Source organism: Atractosteus spatula, assembly GCF_055471065.1.
Source record: "Atractosteus spatula isolate fAtrSpa1 chromosome 10 unlocalized genomic scaffold, fAtrSpa1.hap1 SUPER_10_unloc_2, whole genome shotgun sequence".
Lineage (NCBI taxonomy): Eukaryota > Metazoa > Chordata > Actinopteri > Semionotiformes > Lepisosteidae > Atractosteus > Atractosteus spatula.
In genome coordinates, this window is record NW_028296622.1 from 943,176 (window position 1) to 969,050 (window position 25,875).

Below are 25,875 nucleotides of genomic sequence, written 5' to 3' on the forward strand. Positions count from 1 at the left end.
AGACACACTGACTGGACACTCCAGTACATGAACACTGCACTGAGAGAGAGAGGGGTTCATACAGACACACTGACTGGACACTCCAGTACATGAACACTGCACTGAGAGAGAGGGGTTCATACAGACACACTGACTGGACACTCCAGTACATGAACACTGCACTGAGAGAGAGGGGTTCATAGAGACACACTGACTGGACACTCCAGTACATGAACACTGCACTGAGAGAGAGAGGGGTTAAGACAGACACACTGACTGGACACTCCAGTACATTAACACTGCACTGAGAGAGAGAGGGGTTCATACAGACACACTGACTGGACACTCCAGTACATGAACACTGCACTGAGAGAGAGAGGGGTTCATACAGACACGCTGACTGGACACTCCAGTACATTAACACTGCACTGAGAGAGAGAGGGGATAATACAGACACACTGACTGGACACTCCAGTACATGAACACTGCACTGAGAGGGGTTCATACAGACACACTGACTGGACACTCCAGTACATTAACACTGAGAGAGAGAGAGAGGTTCATACAGACACACTGACTGGACACTCCAGTACATTAACACTACACTGAGAGAGAGAGGGGTTCATACAGACACACTGACTGGACACTCCAGTACATGAACACTGCACTGAGAGAGAGAGGGGTTCATACACACACACTGACTGGACACTCCAGTACATTAACACTGCACTGAGAGAGAGGGGTTCATACAGACACACTGACTGGACACTCCAGTACATTAACACTGCGCTGAGAGAGAGAGGGGTTCATACAGACACACTGACTGGACACTCCAGTACATTAACACTACACTGAGAGAGAGAGGGGTTCATACAGACACACTGACTGGACACTCCAGTACATGAACACTGCACTGAGAGAGAGGGGTTCATAGAGACACACTGACTGGACACTCCAGTACATGAACACTGCACTGAGAGAGAGAGGGGTTCATACAGACACACTGACTGGACACTCCAGTACATTAACACTGCACTGAGATGGGATAATACAGACACACTTACTGGACACTCCAGGTCTGCCTGTGTCCAGTGTGTATGTCCAGGCTGTGTCACTGAGTCTGTCCTCTCTGGGCAGCCAGGTCTGCCTGTGTCCAGTGTGTGAGTCCAGGCTGTGGTCACTGAGCCTGTCCTCTCTGGACAGCCAGGTCTGTCTGTGTCCAGTGTGTGTGTCCAGGCTGTGGTCACTGAGCCTGTCCTCTCTGGACAGCCAGGTCTGTCTGTGTGTGTATCAGTGAGTGTGGGTGTGTCAGTGTGGGTGTGGGGTTTGTCAGAGTGTGTATCAGTGTGTGTGTGGTGTGAAAGTGTGTATTAGTGTGTGTGTATCAGTGTGTGGGTGTCATTCTGTGTGTGTGCGCTCAGTATTGCGCTGCAGCGAGTCGCGCAGGGCCGTGACGTCACAGCGCAGGCATCCCCCGTCGCGTGGAAACGAGACGCCGCGTCACGCAGCGACGCCCCTCCACGTCACAGTGGCCTCCCGTCGGCGGCGGCCGGCGGGGCGCGGGTGGGCTCAGCTCGGCGCGATGGGACCCGCGGTGCGCCTGTCCCCCGGCCTGTCCCCCGGCCTGTCCCTCGGGCTGCTGCTGCTGCTGCTGCTGCCGGCCGCCGCGCACGGTGGGTCTCCGGCCGCCGGTACCGCCGAGTGTCACCGACCGACACCCGGGCTCGGCTCGGTCCGGGACCTGTCCAGTCCGAGCCCCGGACGGGACGGGACAGCGCTGCTGTTAAAGGCGACACACACACACACACACACATATATATATATATTTAAGTGGGGATTGAAGAGAAGCGGCCCGTCTGGTCTTCTTCAGTGTGTGTGTGTGTATCTGTCTGTCTGTCTGTCTTTGTGTGTGTGTGTGTGTCTCTGTCTGTCTGTCTGTCTGTCTGTCTTTGTGTGTGTGTCTCTCTCTGTCTGTCTATGTGTGTATCTGTGTGTGTGTGTATCTGTCTGTCTGTCTTTGTGTGTGTGTGTGTGTCTCTCTGTCTGTCTGTCTGTCTTTGTGTGTGTGTCTCTCTCTGTCTGTCTGTCTTTGTGTGTGTGTGTGTATCTGTCTGTCTATGTGTGTATCTGTGTGTGTGTCTCTCTCTCTGTCTGTCTGTCTGTCTTTGTGTGTGTGTCTCTCTCTGTCTGTCTATGTGTGTATCTGTGTGTGTCTCTCTCTCTCTGTCTGTCTGTCTTTGTGTGTGTGTATCTGTCTGTCTGTCTGTCTTTGTGTGTTTGTCTCTCTCTGTCTGTCTGTCTTTGTGTGTGTGTATCTGTCTGTCTGTCTGTCTTTGTGTGTGTGTCTCTCTCTGTCTGTCTATGTGTGTATCTGTGTGTGTGTGTGTCTCTCTCTGTCTGTCTGTCTTTGTGTGTGTGTGTCTCTCTCTGTCTGTCTGTCTTTGTGTGTGTGTCTCTCTCTGTCTGTCTATGTGTGTATCTGTGTGTGTCTCTCTCTCTCTCTCTGTCTGTCTGTCTGTCTTTGTGTGTGTGTGTCTCTCTCTGTCTGTCTGTCTGTCTGTCTTTGTGTGTGTGTGTGTCTCTCCCTGTCTGTCTATGTGTGTATCTGTGTGTGTGTGTGTCTCTCTCTCTCTGTCTGTCTGTCTGTCTGTCTTTGTGTGTGTGTGTTCTGGGGGTGCCCCTGACCTCTCTGTGTGTGTCTGACAGAGCTGGGTTCTGGGGGTGCCCCTGACCTCTGTGTGTGTGTCTTGAGACAGAGCTGGGTTCTGGGGGTGCCCCTGACCTCTCTGTGTGTGTCTTGAGACAGTGCTGAGTTTTTGGGGGTGCCCCTGACCCTGTCTCCCTCTCTCTGCCAGGGTGCGGGCGGCGGCCGCTGGTAGCGCCCCCCGAGGGCTCCCGGGTGGTGGGGGGGCGCGAGGCGGCGCCGGGGGCGTGGCCCTGGCAGGTCAGCGTGCAGCGCCCCGCCCGCCGCGGCTACGCCCACTTCTGCGGGGGCGCCCTGGTCGACCGGCGCTGGGTCCTGTCGGCCGCGCACTGCTTCCCGCCCGCCGCGTGAGTGCGCCCGTCTCGGGGATCCCCACGCACCCCGACCTCCGGCTCACACAGGGGTGTGTCTGTCAGAGTGGGGGTGTGTCCAGCTCACACAGGGGCGTGTCTGTGTCAGAGTGGGGGTGTGTCCGTGTCAGAGTGGGGCGTGTCTGTGTCAGAGTGGGGGTGTGTCCGTGTCAGAGTGGGGCGTGTCTGTGTCAGAGTGGGGGCGTGTCGGTGTCAGAGTTGGGGGGTGTGTCCAGCTCACACAGGGGGGGTGTCTGTGTCAGAGTGGGGGTGTGTCCAGCTCACACAGGGGGGGTGTCTGTGTCAGAGTGGGGGCGTGTCTGTGTCAGAGTGGGGGAGTGTCCAGCTCACACAGGGGGGGTGTCTGTGTCAGAGTGGGGGTGTATCCAGCTCACACAGGGGTGTGTCCGTGTCAGAGTGGGGGCGTGTCTGTGTCAGAGTGGGGGTGTGTCCAGTTCACACAGGGGGGGTGTCTGTGTCAGAGTGGGGGAGTGTCCAGTTCACACAGGGGGGGTGTTTCTGTGTCAGAGTGGGGAGTGTCTGTGTCAGAATGGGGGTGTATCCAGCTCACACAGGGGGAGTGTCTGTGTCAGAGTGGGGGTGTATCCAGCTCACACAGGGGGGTGTCTGTGTCAGAGTGGGGGTGTGTCCAGTTCACACAGGGGGGGTGTCTGTGTCAGAGTGGGGGAGTGTCCAGTTCACACAGGGGGGGTGTTTCTGTGTCAGAGTGGGGAGTGTCTGTGTCACAGTGGGGGCGTGTCTGTGTCAGAGTGGGGGTGTGTCCAGTTCACTCAGGGGGGGTGTTTCTGTGTCAGAGTGGGGAGTGTCTTTGTCAGAGTGGGGGTGTGTCCGTGTCAGAGTGGGGCGTGTCTGTGTCAGAGTGGGGGTGTGTCCAGCTCACACAGGGGCGTGTCTGTGTCAGAGTGGGGGGTGTCTGTGTCAGAGTGGGGGTGTATCCAGCTCACACAGGGGTGTGTCTGTGTCAGAGTGGGGGGTGTCTGTGTCAGAGTGGGGGTGTATCCAGCTCACACAGGGGTGTGTCTGTGTCAGAGTGGGGGTGTGTCCAGCTCACACGGGGGGGTGTCTGTGTCAGAGTGGGGCGTGTCTGTGTCAGAGTGGGGGCGTGTCCAGCTCACGCAGGGGGCGTGTCTGTGTCAGAGTGGGGGGTGTCTGTGTCAGAGTGGGGGCGTGTCCAGCTCACGCAGGGGGCGTGTCTGTCTGTGTGGGGGCGTGTCACAGTGGCCTGAGAGATGACCAGGAGTGACCCCCCCCTCTCCCCCAGCGATGTGTCCAGCCTGCGGGTGGTGGCCGGGCTGCAGCTCCAGTCGTCCAGCGGGGCCCAGGCTCAGAACCGCTCGGTGACCCACCTTGTGCGGCACCAGGCCTTCAGCCCGGAGGACTACGACAGCGACGTGGCCCTGCTGCGGCTGGACGCCCCGGTCCGCTGGACCGCCCGCGTCCAGCCCGTCTGCCTGCCGGAGGGGCCCGGCGACGAGGGGGGCCTGGGGCCCTGCTTCATCAGCGGCTGGGGGACCACGTCCTACAGAGGTCAGCGCTGACCGCTCCGTCTGCGCGTCGGTGTGAGTGGGGTTTCGGGGTGCTGTGGTGAGACTGTGGGGTGCTCTGTGTGAGTGGGAATTCCTGGTGCTGTGGTGAGACTGTGGGGTGCTCTGTGTGAGTGGGAATCCGGGGTGCTGTGGTGAGATTGTGGGGTGCTCTGTGTCAGTGGGAATTCGGGGTGCTGTGTTGAGATTGTGGGGTGCTCTGTGTGAGTGGGGTTTCGGGGTGCTCTGTGTGAGTGAGATTTCGGGGTGTTGTTGTGAGATTGCGGGGTGCTCTGTGTGAGTGGGGTTTTGGGGTGCTGTGGTGAGACTGTGGGGTGCTCTGTGTGAGTGGGGTTTTGGGGTGCTGTGTTGAGATTGTGGGGTGCTCTGTGTGAGTGGGGTTTCGGGGTGCTCTGTGTGAGTGAGGTTTCGGGGTGTTGTTGTGAGACTGTGGGGTGCTCTGTGTGAGTGGGGTTTTGGGGTGCTGTTGTGAGATTGTGGGGTGCTCTGTGCGAGTGAGATTTTGGGGTGTTGTGAGTTTTTGGGGGTATTGTTTTGGTGAGATTTCGGGGAGTTGTGGTGAGTTTTTGGGGGTGTTGTTTTGGTGAGATTTCGGGGTGCTCTGTGCGAGTGAGATTTTGGGGTGTTGTGGTGAGATTTCTGGGTGCTCTGTGTGAGTGAGATTTTGGGGTGCTCGGCCCCCCCTCCACGTGCAGGTCAGATGTCCGACGCCCTGCAGGAGGCCGAGGTGGAGCTCATCCCCCACAGGACCTGCAACGGGCCGGGCTGGTACGCGGGCCGCGTCAGCGCCAACATGCAGTGCGCTGGGTTCGAGGCCGGCGGCGTGGACACCTGTCAGGTCAGTCGGGTGCTGTCTGTGTGGAGTCTGCATGTTCTCACTGTATCTCCCTGTCTTTCCTCTGGGGGCTGCGGTTCCCTCCCACAGTCCAGAGACAGGCTGGTGGGTTATTGGCTTTGTCTCCCTGTCTCCCTCTGTCTCTCTCTCCTGTCTGTAACCCTCTATCCTGTCTCTCTCTCTCCTGTCTCTACCTCTCTCCTGTCTCTCTCTCCTGTCTGTCTCTCTCTCAATTCAAGGTGCTTTATTAGCATGACCGATGGGTACAATCAGTGTTGCCAAAGCAAATAAAAATAATAAAATTAACATGAAACAAAAAAAAATAAAAGTAAAATAAAATCTACAGACATTTACAACAAGGACATGTCATAAAATATTGACATATGCTGTAGACAGAAGGAGCATTATTGGGAGACAGACTCTCTGTTCCTCAGGCTGGGACAGGAGATCACATACTGGGTTGCCAGTTCAGCTGAGTTCCCTCCTTCCTCTCTCTCTCTCCTGTCTGTCTCTCTCCTGTCTGTCTCTCTCTCTCTCTCTCTCTCTCTCTCTCCTGTCTGTCTCTCTCTCTCACACTGGGCTCTCTACTTGTCATTTCAGGGGGACAGCGGGGGTCCCCTGCAGTGCTACCACGAGACGCGGGGGCTCTTCTACCTGGTGGGGGTGACCAGTTTCGGGGAGGGCTGCGCGCGGCCGCGGAGACCCGGGGTGTACGCCCGGGCCAGCCGGTACCACAGCTGGATCAGGCGCCAGCAGGAGGCGCTGTGGGCCCGGTCCGCCATGCCCTGGCTCGGTCCGGATCTCCTGCTGGTGCTGGTGGGGGCGCTCCTAGGGGCGGCCCTGTGGGGGATGTGAGGCTCCGTCACCCCGAAATTAAAAGCAGATTGCACCCCAAATTCTACTGTCTCTGTGTTTCTGAGAAGCGGTTTGCCCCAGGGGTCTGTGTGAGGACCAATCCTCTGTTTCATATTATTATTATTTATATTATTATTATTATTATTATTATTATTATTATTGTTGTTGAGAGACAGGCTCACTGTTCCTCAGGCTGGGACAGGAGATCACACACTGTATTATTATTATTGAGAGACAGGCTAACTGTCTGTTCTTCAGGCTGGGACAGGAGATCACACACTGTATTATTATTATTGAGAGACAGGCTCACTGTCTGTTCCTCAGGCTGGGACAGGAGATCACACACTGTATTATTATTATTGAGAGACAGGCTCACTGTCTGTTCCTCAGGCTGGGACAGGAGATCACACACTGTATTATTATTATTGAGAGACAGGCTCACTGTCTGTTCCTCAGGCTGGGACAGGAGATCACACACTGTATTATTATTATTGAGAGACAGGCTCACTGTCTGTTCCTCAGGCTGGGACAGGAGATCACACACTGTATTATTATTATTGAGAGACAGGCTCACTGTCTGTTCCTCAGGCTGGGACAGGAGATCGTACACTGTATTATTATTATTGGGAGACAGGCTCACTGTCTGTTCCTCAGGCTGGGACAGGAGATCACACACTGTATTATTATTATTATTGAGAGACAGGCTCACTGTCTGTTCCTCAGGCTGGGACAGGAGATCACACACTGGGTTGCCAGTTCAGCTGAGTTCCCTCCTTCCTCTCTCTCTCTCCTGTCTGTCTCTCTCTCTCTCTCTCTCTCTCTCTCTCTCCTGTCTCTCCTGTCTGTCTCTCTCTCTCACACTGGGCTCTCTACTTGTCATTTCAGGGGGACAGCGGGGGTCCCCTGCAGTGCTACCACGAGACGCGGGGGCTCTTCTACCTGGTGGGGGTGACCAGTTTCGGGGAGGGCTGCGCGCGGCCGCGGAGACCCGGGGTGTACGCCCGGGCCAGCCGGTACCACAGCTGGATCAGGCGCCAGCAGGAGGCGCTGTGGGCCCGGTCCGCCATGCCCTGGCTCGGTCCGGATCTCCTGCTGGTGCTGGTGGGGGCGCTCCTAGGGGCGGCCCTGTGGGGGATGTGAGGCTCCGTCACCCCGAAATTAAAAGCAGATTGCACCCCAAATTCTTCTGTCTCTGTGTTTCTGAGAAGCGGTTTGCCCCAGGGGTCTGTGTGAGGACCAATCCTCTGTTTCATATTATTATTATTATTATTGTTGTTGAGAGACAGGCTCACTGTTCCTCAGGCTGGGACAGGAGATCACACACTGTATTATTATTATTGAGAGACAGGCTAACTGTCTGTTCTTCAGGCTGGGACAGGAGATCACACACTGTATTATTATTATTGAGAGACAGGCTCACTGTATGTTCCTCAGGCTGGGACAGGAGATCACACACTGTATTATTATTATTGAGAGACAGGCTCACTGTTCCTCAGGCTGGGACAGGAGATCACACACTGTATTATTATGATTGAGAGACAGGCTCACTGTCTGTTCCTCAGGCTGGGACAGGAGGTCACACACTGTATTATTATTATTGAGAGACAGGCTCACTGTTCCTCAGGCTGGGACAGGAGATCACACACTGTATTATTATTATTGAGAGAGGCTGACTGTCTGTTCCTCAGGCTGGGACAGGAGATCGTACACTGTATTATTATTATTGGGAGACAGGCTCACTGTCTGTTCCTCAGGCTAGGACAGGAGATCACACACTAGATTATTATTATTGAGAGACAGGCTCACTGTCTGTTCCTCAGGCTGGGACAGGAGATCACACACTGGATTATTATTATTGTGAGACAGGATCACTGTCTGTTCCTCAGGCTGGGACGGGAGATCACACACTGTATTATTATTATTGAGAGACAGGCTCACTGTTCCTCAGGCTGGGACAGGAGATCACACGCTGTATTATTATTATTGGGAGACAGGCTCACTGTCTGTTCCTCAGGCTGGGACAGGAGATCACACACTAGATTATTATTATTGAGAGACAGGTTCACTGTCTGTTCCTCAGGCTGGGACGGGAGATCACACACTGTATTATTATTATTGAGAGACAGGCTCACTGTCTGTTCCTCAGGCTGGGACAGGAGATCACACACTGTATTATTATTATTGAGAGACAGGCTCACTGTTCCTCAGGCTGGGACAGGAGATCACACACTGTATTATTATTATTATTGAGAGACAGGCTCACTGTCTGTTCCTCAGGCTGGGACAGGAGATCGCACACTGTATTATTATTATTGAGAGACAGGCTCACTGTCTGTTCCTCAGGCTGGGACAGGAGGTCACACACTGTATTATTATTATTGAGAGACAGGCTCACTGTTCCTCAGGCTGGGACAGGAGATCACACGCTGTATTATTATTATTGAGAGAGGCTGACTGTTCCTCAGGCTGGGACAGGAGATCGTACACTGTATTATTATTATTGAGAGACAGACTCACTGTTCCTCAGGCTGGGACAGGAGATCACACACTGGATTATTATTATTGAGAGACTGGCTCACTGTCTGTTCCTCAGGCTGGGACAGGAGATCACACACTGTATTATTATTATTGAGAGACAGGCTCACTGTCTGTTCCTCAGGCTGGGACAGGAGATCACACACTGTATTATTATTATTGAGAGACAGGCTCACTGTCTGATCCTCAGGCTGGGACAGGAGATCACACACTATATTATTATTATTATTATTAATATTATTATTATTGAGAGACAGGCTCATTGTCTGTTCCTCAGGCTGGGAAAGGAGATCGCACACTGTATTATTATTATTGAGAGACAGACTCACTGTTCCTCAGGCTGGGACAGGAGGTCACACATTGTATTATTATTATTGAGAGACAGGCTCACTGTTCCTCAGGCTGGGACAGGAGATCACACACTGTATTATTATTATTGAGAGACAGGCTCACTGTTCCTCAAGCTGGGACAGGAGATCACACACTGTATTATTATACGCCAGCAGCCATATCACCCTGCAACTCACAACTGGCAACCCACTGAAGCTCAGCAGGTGTGAGTCTGGTCAGTACCTGGATGGGAGACCTCCTGGGAAAAACTAAGGTTGCTGCTGGAAGAGGTGTTAGTGGGGCCAGCAGGGGGTGCTCTCACCCTGCGGCTCATGTGGGTCCTAGGGACACTGGACTGTGAACAGGCGCCGTCCTGCGGGTGAGACATAAAACCGAGGTCCTGACTCTCTGTGGTCATTAACAATGCCAGGGTGTTTCTCGAAAAGAGTAGGGGTGTCACCCTGGTGTCCTGGCCAAATTTCCCATCGGCCTTTATCAATCATGGCCTCCTAACAATCCCCCTCTATGAATTGGTTTCATCACTCTGCTCTCCTCCCCTCTGATCGCTGATGTGTGGGGAGCGTTCTGGTGCACTATGGCTGCCGTCGCATCATCCAGGTGGGGCTGCACATTGGTGGTGGTGGAGGAGAGACCCCATTACCTGTAAAGCACTTTGAGTGGAGTGTCCAGAAAAGTGCTATATAAGTGTAAGCAATTATTATTGAGAGACAGGCTCACTGTCTGTTCCTCAGGCTGGGACAGGAGATCACACACTGTATTATTATTATTGAGAGACGGGCTCACTGTCTGTTCCTCAGGCTGGGACAGGAGATCACACACTGGATTATTATTGAGAGACAGGCTCACTGTCTGTTCCTCAGGCTGGGACAGGAGATCACACACTGTATTATTATTATTGAGAGACAGGCTCACTGTCTGTTCCTCAGGCTGGGACAGGAGATCACACACTGTATTATTATTATTATTGAGAGACAGGCTCACTGTCTGTTCCTCAGGCTGGGACAGGAGGTCACACACTGTATTATTATTATTGAGAGACAGGCTCACTGTCTGTTCCTCAGGCTGGGACAGGAGATCGCACACTGTATTATTATTATTGAGAGACAGGCTCACTGTCTGTTCCTCAGGCTGGGACAGGAGATCGCACACTGTATTATTATTATTGAGAGACAGGCTCACTGTCTGTTCCTCAGGCTGGGACAGGAGATCACACACTGTATTATTATTATTGAGAGACGGGCTCACTGTCTGTTCCTCAGGCTGGGACAGGAGATCACACACTGGATTATTATTGAGAGACAGGCTCACTGTCTGTTCCTCAGGCTGGGACAGGAGATCACACACTGTATTATTATTATTGAGAGACAGGCTCACTGTCTGTTCCTCAGGCTGGGACAGGAGATCACACACTGTATTATTATTGAGAGACAGGCTCACTGTCTGTTCCTCAGGCTGGGACAGGAGATCACACGCTGTATTATTATTATTGAGAGACAGGCTCACTGTCTGTTCCTCAGGCTGGGACAGGAGATCACACACTGTATTATTATTATTATTGAGAGACAGGCTCACTGTCTGTTCCTCAGGCTGGGACAGGAGATCGCACACTGTATTATTATTATTGAGAGACAGGCTCACTGTCTGTTCCTCAGGCTGGGACAGGAGATCGCACACTGTATTATTATTATTGAGAGACGGGCTCACTGTCTGTTCCTCAGGCTGGGACAGGAGATCACACACTGGATTATTATTGAGAGACAGGCTCACTGTCTGTTCCTCAGGCTGGGACAGGAGATCACACGCTGTATTATTATTATTGAGAGACAGGCTCACTGTCTGTTCCTCAGGCTGGGACAGGAGATCACACACTGTATTATTATTGAGAGACAGGCTCACTGTCTGTTCCTCAGGCTGGGACAGGAGATCACACGCTGTATTATTATTATTGAGAGACAGGCTCACTGTCTGTTCCTCAGGCTGGGACAGGAGATCACACACTGTATTATTATTATTATTATTGAGAGACAGGCTCACTGTCTGTTCCTCAGGCTGGGACAGGAGGTCACACACTGTATTATTATTATTGAGAGACAGGCTCACTGTCTGTTCCTCAGGCTGGGACAGGAGATCACACACTGTATTACTAGTATTGAGAGTATTATTATGAATGAGGCTCACTCTTTCCTCTGTTGGCCTAGTGATGTCACGAAGGGGGCGGGGCTAGGGATAGCACATGCTCGGTGGCCGGGGGGGTTGGGAGGGGTGATGTCATCGATCGTCTGCGCTGCAGAAGGGGCTGCTGGGAGTCCCGGGGGCCTGCAGCACTGACCGGGAGAGGGGGGGGGTGGGGGTCCGGCTGATCGATCAGCCCCTCCCTGCTGCTCCCGCAGTTAATTAATGGGCAGCGCTGGTAACGAGCAGGACTGTGTGTTCGCCTTCCCCAGAGAGGGCAGAGAACACTCACTGCTGCTCTTTTCAGCAGTGCTGAGTGTTTGTGTGTGCCTGTCCAGCTGTGTGTGCCTGTGTCCAGCGCTGGTAACGAGCAGGACTGTGTGTTCGCCTTCCCCAGAGAGGGCAGAGAACACTCACTGCTGCTCTTTTCAGCAGTGCTGAGTGTGTGCCTGTGTCCAGCTCTGTGTATGTGTCTGCGTCTGTCCAGCTCTGTGTGTGTGTCTGTGTCCGTCCAGCTGTGTGTGCCTGTGTCCAGCTCTGTGTATGTGTCTGCGTCTGTCCAGCTCTGTGTGTGCCTGTGTCTGTCCAGCTCTGTGTGTGTGTCTGCGTCTGTCCAGCTCTGTGTGTGTGCCTGTGTCCAGCTCTGTGTGAGTGTCTGTGTCTGTCCAGCTGTGTGTGCCTGTGTCCAGCTCTGTGTGTGTCTGTGTCTGTCCAGCTGTGTGTGTCTGCGTCTGTCCAGCTCTGTGTGTGTGTCTGTCCAGCTGTGTGTGTCTGTCTAGCTGTGTGTGTGTCTGTCTGTCCAGCTGTGTCTGTCTGTCCAGATGTTTCTGCGTTCATCCAGCTGTGCGTGTATCTGTGTTTCTGTCCAGCTGTGTCTGTCTGTCCAGCTGTCCTGCTGTCTGTCTGTCCTGCTGTTTTCCCATTTTTATCTGTGAGTTTATCTTATTATTTTTTTAAAGACCATCTTGATCTACTACAAATACAGTGACAGACTTCATCTTCCAATGTGTCGCTCTCAGACTGTTCTCTCCCCTGTCTGTCTGTCTCTCTGTGTGACTCTCTCCCCGTCTGACTGTCTGTCTCTCTGTGTGACTGTCTCTCCCCCTGTCTGACTGTGTCTCTTTGTGTGACTGTCTGTCTGTCTCTCCCCCTCTCTGTCTGTCTCTTTGTGTGACTGTCTGTCTCTCTCCATGCCTGTCTCTCTCTCAGTTCAACTCAATTCAAGACGCTTTATTGGCGAGACGATGGAATAAAATCGCAGTGGCCATACAAACACAGCCAGCCATCTTCACCGACCTCAGGACACACGTGAACACAGCTCCAAGCCTCGAACATGTCTCTCTCTCTCTCCCTCTCCCCCTGTCCGCGTCCGCGCTGACTCATCGCTCGCCGATCAATACAGCGCCGCGGCCGGGGGCATTTTCTAAAAGAGGGAAGAGCCTCTGGCTTCTCCTGCGATGGGAGATGCGCCATGCCGGCGGTCTGGAGAAGGAGGGAGGGAGGGGGGAAAAAACTACAACTCCCAGCATGCCCGGCACCGGCACTCCCTGTGCACTTCCGGCCCTTCCCCCTGCAGAGAGACCGAGAGACAGCGGAACCCCCCCCTCCCCTCACCTGGCCCCGCCCTCCTCCGCCCTCTCCCTCCAATCAGCGGCCCAGCCCGGCCGGCCTGCGGCAGCGGCGGCCAATCGCGGCGCGCCGGGCACCCCGGGCCCCGCCCCGCCGGGCCCGCCCCCCCGGGTATATAGTCTTTGTCCACGGCGACGCCGGCTCTCATCCGAGCAGCCAGCGGCGGACCCACTCACGTCCACGTCCCCCCGAGTGTCGCTTTTCCTCCTCTTTTTTTCCCCCCTTCGCAGTGCAGCAGAGCGTGGAAGCGCAGCCATGAGGGAGATCGTGCACATCCAGGCCGGGCAGTGCGGCAACCAGATCGGCGCCAAGGTAACCGCCACCATCTTCATCATCTTCATCATCATCTTCATCTTCATCATCATCATCAAGGACAGCTAACAAAGACACGCGATCCGCTCTCCCCCACACCCCACAGAAGAAAAAAAACCTCAGATCTCTCCCCTAGCCGGGAGGAAGCGGCCCCACGCACCCGGCTGCTGAGGGCGATCGATTTAAAAAAAAAAACCCACAAATTCAAGTGGAAATCGCTCGTGTTTTCCCCCCCCCCAAACTTCAGCCGGGGAGCGGCTGTCAAAGCTCATCCGGGGGTGAAAAGCGACGCCGGGGACGCGCCCACGCGTGCTCCCGGCGGCAGGCTGGCAGGTTACTATTGTATCGCTTTCCCCACGCGTGACAGGGACGGCAGCTGTGGCCTCGCCCGTGATTTGGTCCGTGTGTGTGTGTGTCAGAGCCCTGTCGACCATCTGCTGTCCTCGCCGGGAGTGGGGTGGGGGCACGGGTGGGGGGGTCTGTCTTTCATGCTGTTTTTTTAAAAGCCGCAAGGAAAAAAAAAACATATTTCCGTGGCCGGTACCGGTTCCACGCCCTGTGGAAGTGGGCTGGGGGGGGGGGTTGAGTCGGTGCCTGACCTCGGGGAGGCGGCTCGGCTCGGGTCCGGACGGGTTTGAGCGCCGGAGGCGGCGGCGGTGTCGTGTCCGTCTGTCGCGGGTGGGAGCGGTGCGTGTCCGTCTGTCGCGGGTGGGTGGGTGTTTTTCTGCGGGGAGGTGGGGTGGGGGGGGCTGCGGTTCGGAGTCCGGGAGTGGGGGGGGATGTTGCGGGTGGAGGCTCGCTCTGTCTGTCTGTGTGTCTCGGGTGGGGGTGGGTGTTGGCGCACCGTTAGTTGGAGGAGGAGAGAGAGAAGATGGCGTCCGGGCAGGCGCCGAGCCCGTCTCTCTCTCTGCTCCTCTCACCCGGAGCGAGTGCGGGTCGGAGGAGGAGGAGGAGGAGGAGGAGGAGGGGGGAGAGACAGAGAGAGGAAGCCGGCTGCGGGTCTCCTTTGTTCCCCGCGTGTCCGAGGCGAATCCGCCCTCCTCCCGTCCCCCCCTCCCCACCCCCCGCCAGGGCCGGTCCGATCCGATCCGATCCGATCTAGGCTGGCCGCCCCGACACGGTCCCCAAATTACTCTTCCTCCTCCTCCTCTCCGCCCGTCCGACTCGGGGTTCAACATGTCGGGGTTCACGCCGCCGCCACCGCCGCCCGTCCGCGCGCCGTGTCGGGGTACCCCGGCGAAGAGGGGGGGGTTGAGGGGGTCGCTGTTTCTCCTGAGGGATGGGGGGGTGGGAGGCGGAGACGCGCTCGGCTCCCGGCGCCTCCATTTTGAGACGCGGACCGAGCGGCGTGGCGTCTGTGTCGCGGGGGGGGGGGTCTTTGTGTGGCGACACGCCGCAGTAAAAAATCGGTGGTGGGCTTGTGGGGGGGGTGTCCCCCACTCAAGCCAGCGCGCAGTCGGACCGAAAAAACACGCGTCGTTTCGCGTGGACGGGAGTGTGTTTTTTTTTCCTGGCGGAGTTGGGGCGGGGTCTGTCTTTATGTGCGGGTCTGAGCCCACTGCAGTGCGTCTCGCGTGTCGTGTTTTTTTTTTTTGTGTGCGTGTGTGTGGCCGGTTTGGATACCACAGCGTTTGTGGAGGGGGGAGGCGATATCCGAGACGGTGGTGGGGGGGGTGGGAAACGACTATGAGCGGCAGCAATCGATTTAATTGATCAGCTGTGAGGCAGAACAGCTGTGTGGCTCAGCTGTCTGTGACTGTTCTGGAGTAGGGGGGGGTCATGTCTGTCAGTGCAGTCAGTCTGATCCGCTCCAGGTGTGACAGTGCAGTCAGACCTCCAGTGCGCAGCAGTCTGATCCACTCCAGGTGTGACAGTGCAGTCTGATCCACTCCAGGTGTGACAGTGCAGTCTGATCCACTCCAGGTGTGACAGTGCTGTCACTCCCAGTGTGCAGCAGTCTGATCCGCTCCAGGTGTGACAGTGCAGTCAGACTCCCAGTGCGCGGCAGTCTGATCCCCTCCAGGTGTGACAGTGCAGTCTGATCCCCTCCAGGTGTGACAGTGCAGTCAGACTCCCAGTGTGCGGCAGTCTGATCCCCTCCAGGTGAGACAGTGCAGTCTGATCCCCTCCAGGTGTGACAGTGCAGTCAGACTCCCAGTGTGCGGCAGTCTGATCCCCTCCAGGTGTGACAGTGCAGTCTGATCCCCTCCAGGTGTGACAGTGCAGTCAGACTCCCAGTGCGCGGCAGTCTGATCCCCTCCAGGTGTGACAGTGCAGTCTGGTCCACTCCAGGTGTGGCAGTGCAGCAGTCTGATCCGCTCCAGGTGTGACAGTGCTGTCAGACTCCCAGTGCACAGCAGTCTGATCTGCTCCAGGTGTGTCAGTGCAGTCAGTCTGATCTGCTCCAGGTGTGACAGTGCAGTCAGACTCCCAGTGTGCGGCAGTCTGATCTGCTCCAGGTGTGTCAGTGCAGTCAGTCTGATCTGCTCCAGGTGTGTCAGTGCAGTCAGTCTGATCCCCCTCCAGGGTTTGCCAGCTGCCCAGTGGGAGCAGAGATCTCTCTCTCTCTCTGCGGCCAGCGAGGAGTCCGGCTCCTGCTAGGCCAGTACGGGTCTTCCAGCCTCTCCTCCCTCCTGACCTGTACGGTTTTCAGAGGGAGTTCAAACCCTGCTGCCTGGCCCCTCTCCAGGCTGCAGATCCCCCAGGAATCCGGTCCTGGCCGGGGATGCTGGGGGATTAATGAGCTGGCCTGTGGGGTAGGACAGATTGACCTCGTTAGGCGGTGTGGCTTGGAATTATCAGCGCCGGGTTACAAGGAGAGGGAGGGGGCTCCCCCCCTGCCCTGTGTGTGTGAGGGGGGCAGTTAGCTAGTAGTGGGGTAATTAAGGTACCTGGGGTCAATAATGGTTAATTAAATAGGGCCCTGGCGTCTGCTCTCTATAGATCTGCGCCTTTTGGTTCGCTGTGAAGTTCGCCTTCATGCCCCTCTTCCCCAGTAGCAAATCTCGGCAAGGTTTAACCCTTTCTCTGTTCAGGGGATTTCAGTCTGTGTCTATGGGCCACTTGTTCCCCACCCCCACCCATCTCTGTGTACAGTAGAGCCTCCTGTCCTGCCTGGAGGAGCTCACCCAGCTGGGATTGAGGTCAGCGTGCGCGTGCAGCGGTGTTTAACTCGCTTGACCCCCTGCACGCGCCTGCGGCTCTTTTCCTGTCGGATTGGTGGCTAATCCGGATCAGGCCCGCTCTCTCCCTGCAGGACCCTGTCGGTTGTCAGTTCTGATCTGCACTTGGCAAGTCTTTAATCTGAAGGATTCGCCTGGTGACTTACTCTGCCGTGCTGTTAAAAACCCCAGGGAGATCGGGGTAGAAACACAGGACAGCACAGTACAGCCCAGTGAGATCAGGGTAAAAACACAGGACAGTGCAGTAGAGCCCAGTGAGATCAGGGTAAAAACACAGGACAGTGCAGTAGAGCCCAGTGAGATCAGGGTAAAAACACAGGACAGTGCAGTACAGCCCAGTGAGATCAGGGTAAAAACACAGCACAGTGAGATGGGGGTAAAAACACAGTCCAGTGCAGTACAGCCCAGTGAGATCAGGGTAAAAACACGGCACAGTGCAGTAGAGCCCAGTGAGATCAGTGTAAAAACACAGGACAGCCCAGTGAGATCAGGGTAAAAACGCAGGACAGCACAGTACAGCCCAGTGAGATCAGGGTAGAAACGCAGGACAGTGCAGTACAGCCCAGTGAGATCAGGGTAAAAACACTGTACAGCGCAGTACAGCCCAGTGAGATCAGGGTAAAAACACAGGACAGCCCAGTGAGATCAGGGTAAAAACGCAGGACAGCACAGTACAGCCCAGTGAGATCAGGGTAGAAACGCAGAACAGTGCAGTACAGCCCAGTGAGATCAGGGTAAAAACACAGGACAGTGCAGTACAGCCCAGTGAGATCAGGGTAAAAACACAGCACAGTGAGATCAGGGTAAAAACACGGCACAGTGCAGTACAGCCCAGTGAGATCAGGGTAAAAACACAGGACAGCGCAGTCCAGCCCAGTGAGATCAGGGTAAAAACACAGGACAGCGCAGTAGAGCCCAGTGAGATCAGGGTAAAAACACAGTACAGTACAGCCCAGTGAGATCAGGGTAAAAACACAGTACAGTACAGCCCAGTGAGATTGGGGTAAAAGCTCCCTGAATCGGCTCCGATCTGCTGCCCCCATTGGCAGAACGATCTGCCGCCCCTGTGCTCATTGAGTGATTGAGAATCCTTTTTCAGACTAACAGGCCGCTGTGCTTGTGCTCTTACTCTCGTGGTGGAGGTTGGGGGGGGGGGGCTGAGTTGGGGACCCCTCTTTTTCCGGGGTGACAGTGGGGGACGACGAGGAGTCCCTAACCCCAGTGTGCTTCTCTCTCTCTCGCTCCCCCAGTTCTGGGAGGTCATCAGCGACGAGCATGGCATCGACCCCACGGGCACCTACCATGGCGACAGCGACCTGCAGCTGGACAGGATCAGCGTCTACTACAACGAGGCCACAGGTACCAGTCCTCTCCGGCGCTGCGGCGGGGGGGTGGCGCTCCCTGGTGGTTGTGGGGAGTTACTGCAGGTTCCTGACACTTTTATATTGCGCTTTTTCTGGCCACTCCACTCAAAGAGCTTTATGGGTAATGGGGAATCCCACTGCTGCCACCAATGCGCAGCCCCAGCTGGGTGATACGACGGCCAGTACAAACCAGTAAGACTGACCGACTGGACCGGGTCTCTCTGGGGCAGCGGGTCTTCGGCGCCGGTCGTCTCGGGGGGGTGGGGTGGTGACGTGGGCTGGTTCAAGGTCAGGGGTCAGAGATCGGAGGTCGCACTAGGGTGATGGGGGGGGGGGGGGTTCTGGGTGTGGCCCTCTGGGGTGGGGTGGGGGGGGTCCCCAGTTTTGCGTGACCTTTACGGTTCCTGCTGTCCAGGTGACTCTCTCCTGTCTTGCGATCTCTTGGAGGTGGTAAATACGTGCCCAGGGCCATCCTGGTGGACCTCGAACCCGGGACCATGGACTCGGTGAGGTCCGGACCCTTCGGGCAGATCTTCAGGCCCGACAACTTCGTCTTCGGTGAGTAGGGGGGGGCGGTAAAAATGCGGTGAAGCCCAGTGAGATCGGGGTAAAAACAGTACAGCCCAGTGAGATCAGGGTAAGAACACTGTACAGCGCAGTACAGCACAGTGAGATCAGGGTAAAAACACTGTACAGCGCAGTACAGCCCAGTGAGATCAGGGTAAAAACACAGGACAGCTCAGTACAGCCCAGTGAGATCAGGGTAAAAACACTGTACAGCCCAGTGAGATCAGGGTAAAAGCGCAGTACAGCTCAGTACACCCCAGTGAGATTGGGGTAAAAACACAGGACAGCCCAGTGAGATCAGGGTAAAAACACAGGACAGTGCAGTAGAGCCCAGTGAGATCAGGGTAAAAACACAGGACAGCACAGTGACATCAGGGTAAAAACACAGTACAGCGGAGTACAGCCCAGTGAGATCAGGGTAAAAACACAGGACAGCCCAGTGAGATCAGGGTAAAAACACAGGACAGTGCAGTAGAGCCCAGTGAGATCAGGGTAAAAACACTGTACAGCGCAGTACAGCCCAGTGAGATCAGGGTAAAAACACAGTCCGGCACAGTCCAGCCCAGTGAGATCGGGGTAAAAACACAGGACAGCCCAGTGAGATCAGGGTAAAAACACAGGACAGTGCAGTAGAGCCCAGTGAGATCAGGGTAAAAACACTGTACAGCGCAGTACAGCCCAGTGAGATCAGGGTAAAAACACAGTCTGGCGCAGTCCAGCCCAGTGAGATCGGGGTAAAAACACAGGACAGCACAGTGACATCAGGGTAAAAACACAGTCCAGCGCAGTACAGCCCAGTGAGATTGGGGTAAAAACACTGTACAGCGCAGTACAGCCCACTGAGATCGGGGTAAAAACACAGGACAGCCCAGTGAGATCAGGGTAAAAACACTGTACAGCGCAGTCGAGCGCAGTGAGATCAGGGTAAAAACACAGTACAGTGCAGTACAGCCCAGTGAGATCAGGGTAAAAACACTGTACAGCGCAGTAGAGCCCAGTGAGATCAGGGTAAAAACACAGTACAGTGCAGTACAGCCCAGTGAGATCAGGGTAAAAACACAGGACAGCGCAGTAGAGCCCAGTGAGATCAGGGTAAAAACACAGTACAGCGCAGTACAGCCCAGTGAGATCAGGGTAAAAACACAGGACAGCGCAGTACAGCCCAGTGAGATGGGGGTAAAAACACAGTCCAGTGCAGTACAGCCCAGTGAGATTGGGGTAAAAACACAGGACAGCGCAGTCGAGCCCAGTGAGATCGGGGTAAAAACACTGTACAGCGCAGTCGAGCCCAGTGAGATCGGGGTAAAAACACAGGACAGCGCAGTACAGCCCAGTGAGATCGGGGTAAAAACACTGTACAGCGCAGTCGAGCCCAGTGAGATCAGGGTAAAAACACTGTACAGCGCAGTACAGCCCAGTGAGATCGGGGTAAAAACACAGGACAGCCCAGTGAGATCGGGGTAAAAACACAGGACAGCGCAGTACAGCCCAGTGAGATCAGGGTAAAAACACAGGACAGCACAGTGACATCAGGTTAAAAACACAGTCCAGCGCAGTACAGCCCAGTGACATCAGGGTAAAAACACAGGACAGCACAGTGACATCAGGGTAAAAACACTGTACAGCGCAGTCGAGCCCAGTGAGATCAGGGTAAAAGCACAGGACAGCCCAGTGAGATCAGGGTAAAAACACAGGACAGCCCAGTGAGATCGGGGTAAAAACACAGGACAGTGCAGTAGAGCCCAGTGAGATCAGGGTAAAAACACAGTACAGTGCAGTACAGCCCAGTGAGATCAGGGTAAAAACACAGGACAGCGCAGTAGAGCCCAGTGAGATCAGGGTAAAAACACAGTACAGCGCAGTACAGCCCAGTGAGATCAGGGTAAAAACACAGGACAGCGCAGTACAGCCCAGTGAGATGGGGGTAAAAACACTGTACAGCGCAGTCGAGCCCAGTGAGATCGGGGTAAAAACACTGTACAGCGCAGTCGAGCCCAGTGAGATCGGGGTAAAAACACAGGACAGCGCAGTACAGCCCAGTGAGATCGGGGTAAAAACACAGTACAGCGCAGTACAGCCCAGTGAGATCAGGGTAAAAACACAGGACAGCGCAGTACAGCCCAGTGAGATTGGGGTAAAAACACTGTACAGCGCAGTCGAGCCCAGTGAGATCGGGGTAAAAACACTGTACAGCGCAGTCGAGCCCAGTGAGATCGGGGTAAAAACACAGGACAGCGCAGTACAGCCCAGTGAGATCGGGGTAAAAACACTGTACAGCGCAGTCGAGCCCAGTGAGATCAGGGTAAAAACACTGTACAGCGCAGTACAGCCCAGTGAGATCGGGGTAAAAACACAGGACAGCCCAGTGAGATCGGGGTAAAAACACAGGACAGCGCAGTACAGCCCAGTGAGATCAGGGTAAAAACACAGGACAGCACAGTGACATCAGGTTAAAAACACAGTCCAGCGCAGTACAGCCCAGTGACATCAGGGTAAAAACACAGGACAGCACAGTGACATCAGGGTAAAAACACAGTCCAGCGCAGTACAGCCCAGTGACATCAGGGTAAAAACACTGTACAGCGCAGTACAGCCCAGTGAGATTGGGGTAAAAACACTGTACAGCGCAGTACAGCCCACTGAGATCGGGGTAAAAACACAGGACAGCCCAGTGAGATCAGGGTAAAAACACTGTACAGCGCAGTAGAGCCCAGTGAGATCAGGGTAAAAACACAGTACAGTGCAGTACAGCCCAGTGAGATCAGGGTAAAAACACAGGACAGCGCAGTAGAGCCCAGTGAGATCAGGGTAAAAACACAGTACAGCGCAGTACAGCCCAGTGAGATCAGGGTAAAAACACAGGACAGCGCAGTACAGCCCAGTGAGATGGGGGTAAAAACACAGTCCAGTGCAGTACAGCCCAGTGAGATTGGGGTAAAAACACTGTACAGCGCAGTCGAGCCCAGTGAGATCGGGGTAAAAACACTGTACAGCGCAGTCGAGCCCAGTGAGATCGGGGTAAAAACACAGGACAGCGCAGTACAGCCCAGTGAGATCGGGGTAAAAACACTGTACAGCGCAGTCGAGCCCAGTGAGATCGGGGTAAAAACACTGTACAGCGCAGTACAGCCCAGTGAGATCGGGATAAAAACACAGGACAGCCCAGTGAGATCGGGGTAAAAACACAGGACAGCGCAGTACAGCCCAGTGAGATCAGGGTAAAAACACAGGACAGCACAGTGACATCAGGTTAAAAACACAGTCCAGCGCAGTACAGCCCAGTGACATCAGGGTAAAAACACAGGACAGCACAGTGACATCAGGGTAAAAACACTGTACAGCGCAGTCGAGCCCAGTGAGATCAGGGTAAAAGCACAGGACAGCCCAGTGAGATCAGGGTAAAAACACAGGACAGCCCAGTGAGATCGGGGTAAAAACACAGGACAGCCCAGTGAGATCAGGGTAAAAACACAGTACAGTGCAGTACAGCCCAGTGAGATCAGGGTAAAAACACAGGACAGCGCAGTAGAGCCCAGTGAGATCAGGGTAAAAACACAGTACAGCGCAGTACAGCCCAGTGAGATCAGGGTAAAAACACAGGACAGCGCAGTACAGCCCAGTGAGATGGGGGTAAAAACACAGTCCAGTGCAGTACAGCCCAGTGAGATTGGGGTAAAAACACAGGACAGCGCAGTCGAGCCCAGTGAGATCGGGGTAAAAACACTGTACAGCGCAGTCGAGCCCAGTGAGATCGGGGTAAAAACACAGGACAGCGCAGTACAGCCCAGTGAGATCGGGGTAAAAACACTGTACAGCGCAGTCGAGCCCAGTGAGATCAGGGTAAAAACACTGTACAGCGCAGTACAGCCCAGTGAGATCGGGGTAAAAACACAGGACAGCCCAGTGAGATCGGGGTAAAAACACAGGACAGCGCAGTACAGCCCAGTGAGATCAGGGTAAAAACACAGGACAGCACAGTGACATCAGGTTAAAAACACAGTCCAGCGCAGTACAGCCCAGTGACATCAGGGTAAAAACACTGTACAGCGCAGTACAGCCCAGTGAGATTGGGGTAAAAACACTGTACAGCGCAGTACAGCCCAGTGAGATCGGGGTAAAAACACAGGACAGCCCAGTGAGATCAGGGTAAAAACACTGTACAGCGCAGTCGAGCGCAGTGAGATCGGGGTAAAAGCACAGGACAGCCCAGTGAGATCGGGGTAAAAACACAGGACAGCCCAGTGAGATCAGGGTAAAAACACAGGACAGTGCAGTAGAGCCCAGTGAGATCAGGGTAAAAACACAGGACAGTGCAGTACAGCCCAGTGAGATCGGGGTAAAAACACTGTACAGCGCAGTACAGCCCAGTGAGATCAGGGTAAAAACACTGTACAGCGCAGTACAGCCCAGTGAGATCGGGGTAAAAACACAGGACAGTGCAGTACAGCCCAGTGAGATCAGGGTAAAAACACAGGACAGCACAGTGACATCAGGTTAAAAACACAGTCCAGCGCAGTACAGCCCAGTGACATCAGGGTAAAAACACTGTACAGCGCAGTACAGCCCAGTGAGATTGGGGTAAAAACACTGTACAGCGCAGTACAGCCCAGTGAGATCGGGGTAAAAACACAGGACAGCCCAGTGAGATCAGGGTAAAAACACTGTACAGTGCAGTCGAGCGCAGTGAGATCAGGGTAAAAGCACAGGACAGCCCAGTGAGATCGGGGTAAAAACACAGGACAGCCCAGTGAGATCAGGGTAAAAACACAGGACAGTGCAGTAGAGCCCAGTGTGATCAGGGTAAAAACACAGGACAGCGCAGTGAGATCAGGGTAAAAACACAGTCCGGCGCAGTCCAGCCCAGTGAGATCGGACCCTCACCTCTCCCCTCCCCCCCCCCCCCCTCAGGCCAGAGTGGCGCCGGCAACAACTGGGCCAAGGGCCACTACACGGAGGGGGCGGAGCTGGTGGACTCGGTGCTGGACGTGGTGAGGAAGGAGGCCGAGAGCTGCGACTGCCTGCAGGGCTTCCAGCTGACCCACTCGCTGGGCGGCGGCACGGGCTCGGGCATGGGCACCCTGCTGATCAGCAAGATCCGCGAGGAGTACCCCGACCGCATCATGAACACCTTCAGCGTGGTGCCCTCGCCCAAGGTGTCGGACACGGTGGTGGAGCCCTACAACGCCACCCTGTCGGTGCACCAGCTGGTGGAGAACACGGACGAGACCTACTGCATCGACAACGAGGCCCTGTACGACATCTGCTTCCGCACGCTCAAGCTGACCACGCCCACGTACGGCGACCTGAACCACCTGGTGTCGGCCACCATGAGCGGCGTCACCACCTGCCTGCGCTTCCCCGGGCAGCTCAACGCCGACCTGCGCAAGCTGGCCGTCAACATGGTGCCCTTCCCCCGCCTGCACTTCTTCATGCCCGGCTTCGCCCCCCTCACCAGCCGGGGCAGCCAGCAGTACCGCGCCCTGACCGTGCCCGAGCTCACCCAGCAGGTCTTCGACGCCAAGAACATGATGGCGGCCTGCGACCCGCGCCACGGCCGCTACCTGACGGTGGCCGCCGTCTTCCGGGGCCGCATGTCCATGAAGGAGGTGGACGAGCAGATGCTCAACGTGCAGAACAAGAACAGCAGCTACTTCGTGGAGTGGATCCCCAACAACGTCAAGACGGCCGTCTGCGACATCCCGCCCCGCGGCCTCAAGATGGCCGTCACCTTCATCGGCAACTCCACCGCCATCCAGGAGCTGTTCAAGCGCATCTCGGAGCAGTTCACCGCCATGTTCCGCCGCAAGGCCTTCCTGCACTGGTACACGGGCGAGGGCATGGACGAGATGGAGTTCACCGAGGCCGAGAGCAACATGAACGACCTGGTCTCCGAGTACCAGCAGTACCAGGACGCCACGGCGGAGGAGGAGGGCGAGTTCGAGGAGGAGGCCGAGGAGGACGCCTAAGATCGGGGGCTTGTGGGGTTGCGGGGGGGCGGGGGGGGGGGGAGAGAGGCGGAGCCACGTCCTCTCGCCAGGCAGAACCAGCGGAGTCTTTGTCCACTTTTGTCCTCTTTTTGTTTTGTTTTCCTGCCCTCCGAGCCGGCCGCTGCCCGAGCTCTGTCGCGGTTTCGTTTAGGGGGGAGGGGCTGGCTGTGCCAACCCTCTCTGGCCGGTGTGCGGAGTTGAACCCGGAACCCCCTTCCTGGAACCGGTTCCTTGTCTCGGGGGGGGAGGGGTGGAAAGGAGGAGAGAGAGTGAGGGTGGGGAGGGTAGTGTTGGGGTGACCTTAGCCTTGCTTAGCTTCTGAGATCAGATGAAACTCGGGGGGTCCCCCTCCCCTGCCCTGTGAAGTGGGTGGGGGGGGGGGTGCATGTTGTTCTGGGGTCTCCTGTAGGGTTGGGGGTGGGGGGGGGGGGTCAAGAGCTGGGAGAATCCTTTCTCTTCCCTTAGCGCAGTGATCGTCCGCTTGACCTGGCCAGATCGGCACTTGATTGCTCGGGTCTGTGGGTCGCACTCGAGCTTTGAGGAGGGGGTATAGCGCCGCACCCCCCTCACCCACCCACCCACCCTCGCTCACCTCTTCTCCCACCACCACCACCCCTGCCTCCCTGCTGGGCCTCGGTGGGGGGGGACGCAGGCCAGTGGGCTCGCGCGCGGACGCCAGCGACCGTCCCGCGCGCGCGGTCTAGTGGTGGCGGCGGAGGGAGGGGTAGGAAGGGGGTGTGAGGGGGGGGTGTTTATAGGGTGAGCCAGCCCCCACCCCAGCGAGACAGGAAGTGGCTTCACTGAAACAGGAAGTGGAGCTGCAGTGCCCTCTGCCCTTTGCCCTGCCAAATGGACGAGGAAGGGAGGGTTGCCAGTTCGAACGCTTCTGTTGGAGCCGTGGGGAGGTTCTGGGGTTCTGGGAGGAGCGGAGCTCGGGCAGTCGTGGTCTCGATCGGGTCTCCCCCCCTCGAAATGCCGTCACGAGTCTTGCGTGTTCCTGCCGTCTTTGTTTTTAAATGATTTTTTCCTCTCCCGTGTCGTGCGTGTTCTGCGTTTGTCGTGTTTTTTTTCCCATGTGTTTGATCCCTTTTTTAACTTTTTTTTTCATATTGAAAAGCAAGGAGCCTCTGGGAAAAATAAAAAGTTTTTATTAAAAAAAATCCAAGCTGTGTTTTTCCTTGCACGGGGGGGGCAGTGGGCTGGCGCCGGACCGGGGGGCTTGGAGAATGGACCTGGGCCGGGATCTGAACTGGTGAGTGACAAGACAGTACAGTAGAGCCCCCTGTCCTGACTGGAGGAGCTCACCCAGCTGTGTCTGGAGAGAAGCCAGGGTATCGGCTTGTTCCCCCCTCCCACCCCTCTCTGTGTACAGTAGAGCCTCTTGTCCTGACTGGAGGAGCTCACCCAGCTGTGTCTGGAGAGAAGCCAGGGTATCGGCTTGTTCCCTCCTCCCACCCCTCTCTGTGTACAGTAGAGCCCCCTGTCCTG

General features: G+C 55.6%; 2 protein-coding genes across 2 annotated transcripts; both read left to right on the forward strand.

The window, feature by feature from the left end:
• The first annotated feature begins 1,561 nt into the window (after nt 1-1,561).
• LOC148812571 (acrosin-like) lies at nt 1,562-6,320 on the forward strand. The gene is made up of 5 exons (XM_088908585.1): nt 1,562-1,652; nt 2,835-3,030; nt 4,316-4,581; nt 5,294-5,436; nt 6,034-6,320. The coding sequence occupies exons 1-5, from the start codon at nt 1,562-1,564 to the stop codon at nt 6,286-6,288; spliced, it is 951 nt and encodes a 316-aa protein (XP_088764711.1). The 3' UTR covers nt 6,289-6,320.
• A 6,750-nt stretch (nt 6,321-13,070) lies between these two features.
• LOC148812572 (tubulin beta chain) lies at nt 13,071-25,547 on the forward strand. The gene is made up of 4 exons (XM_088908575.1): nt 13,071-13,287; nt 17,720-17,828; nt 18,281-18,391; nt 23,309-25,547. The coding sequence occupies exons 1-4, from the start codon at nt 13,231-13,233 to the stop codon at nt 24,364-24,366; spliced, it is 1,335 nt and encodes a 444-aa protein (XP_088764701.1). The 5' UTR covers nt 13,071-13,230; the 3' UTR covers nt 24,367-25,547.
• Nucleotides 25,548-25,875: the final 328 nt, after the last annotated feature.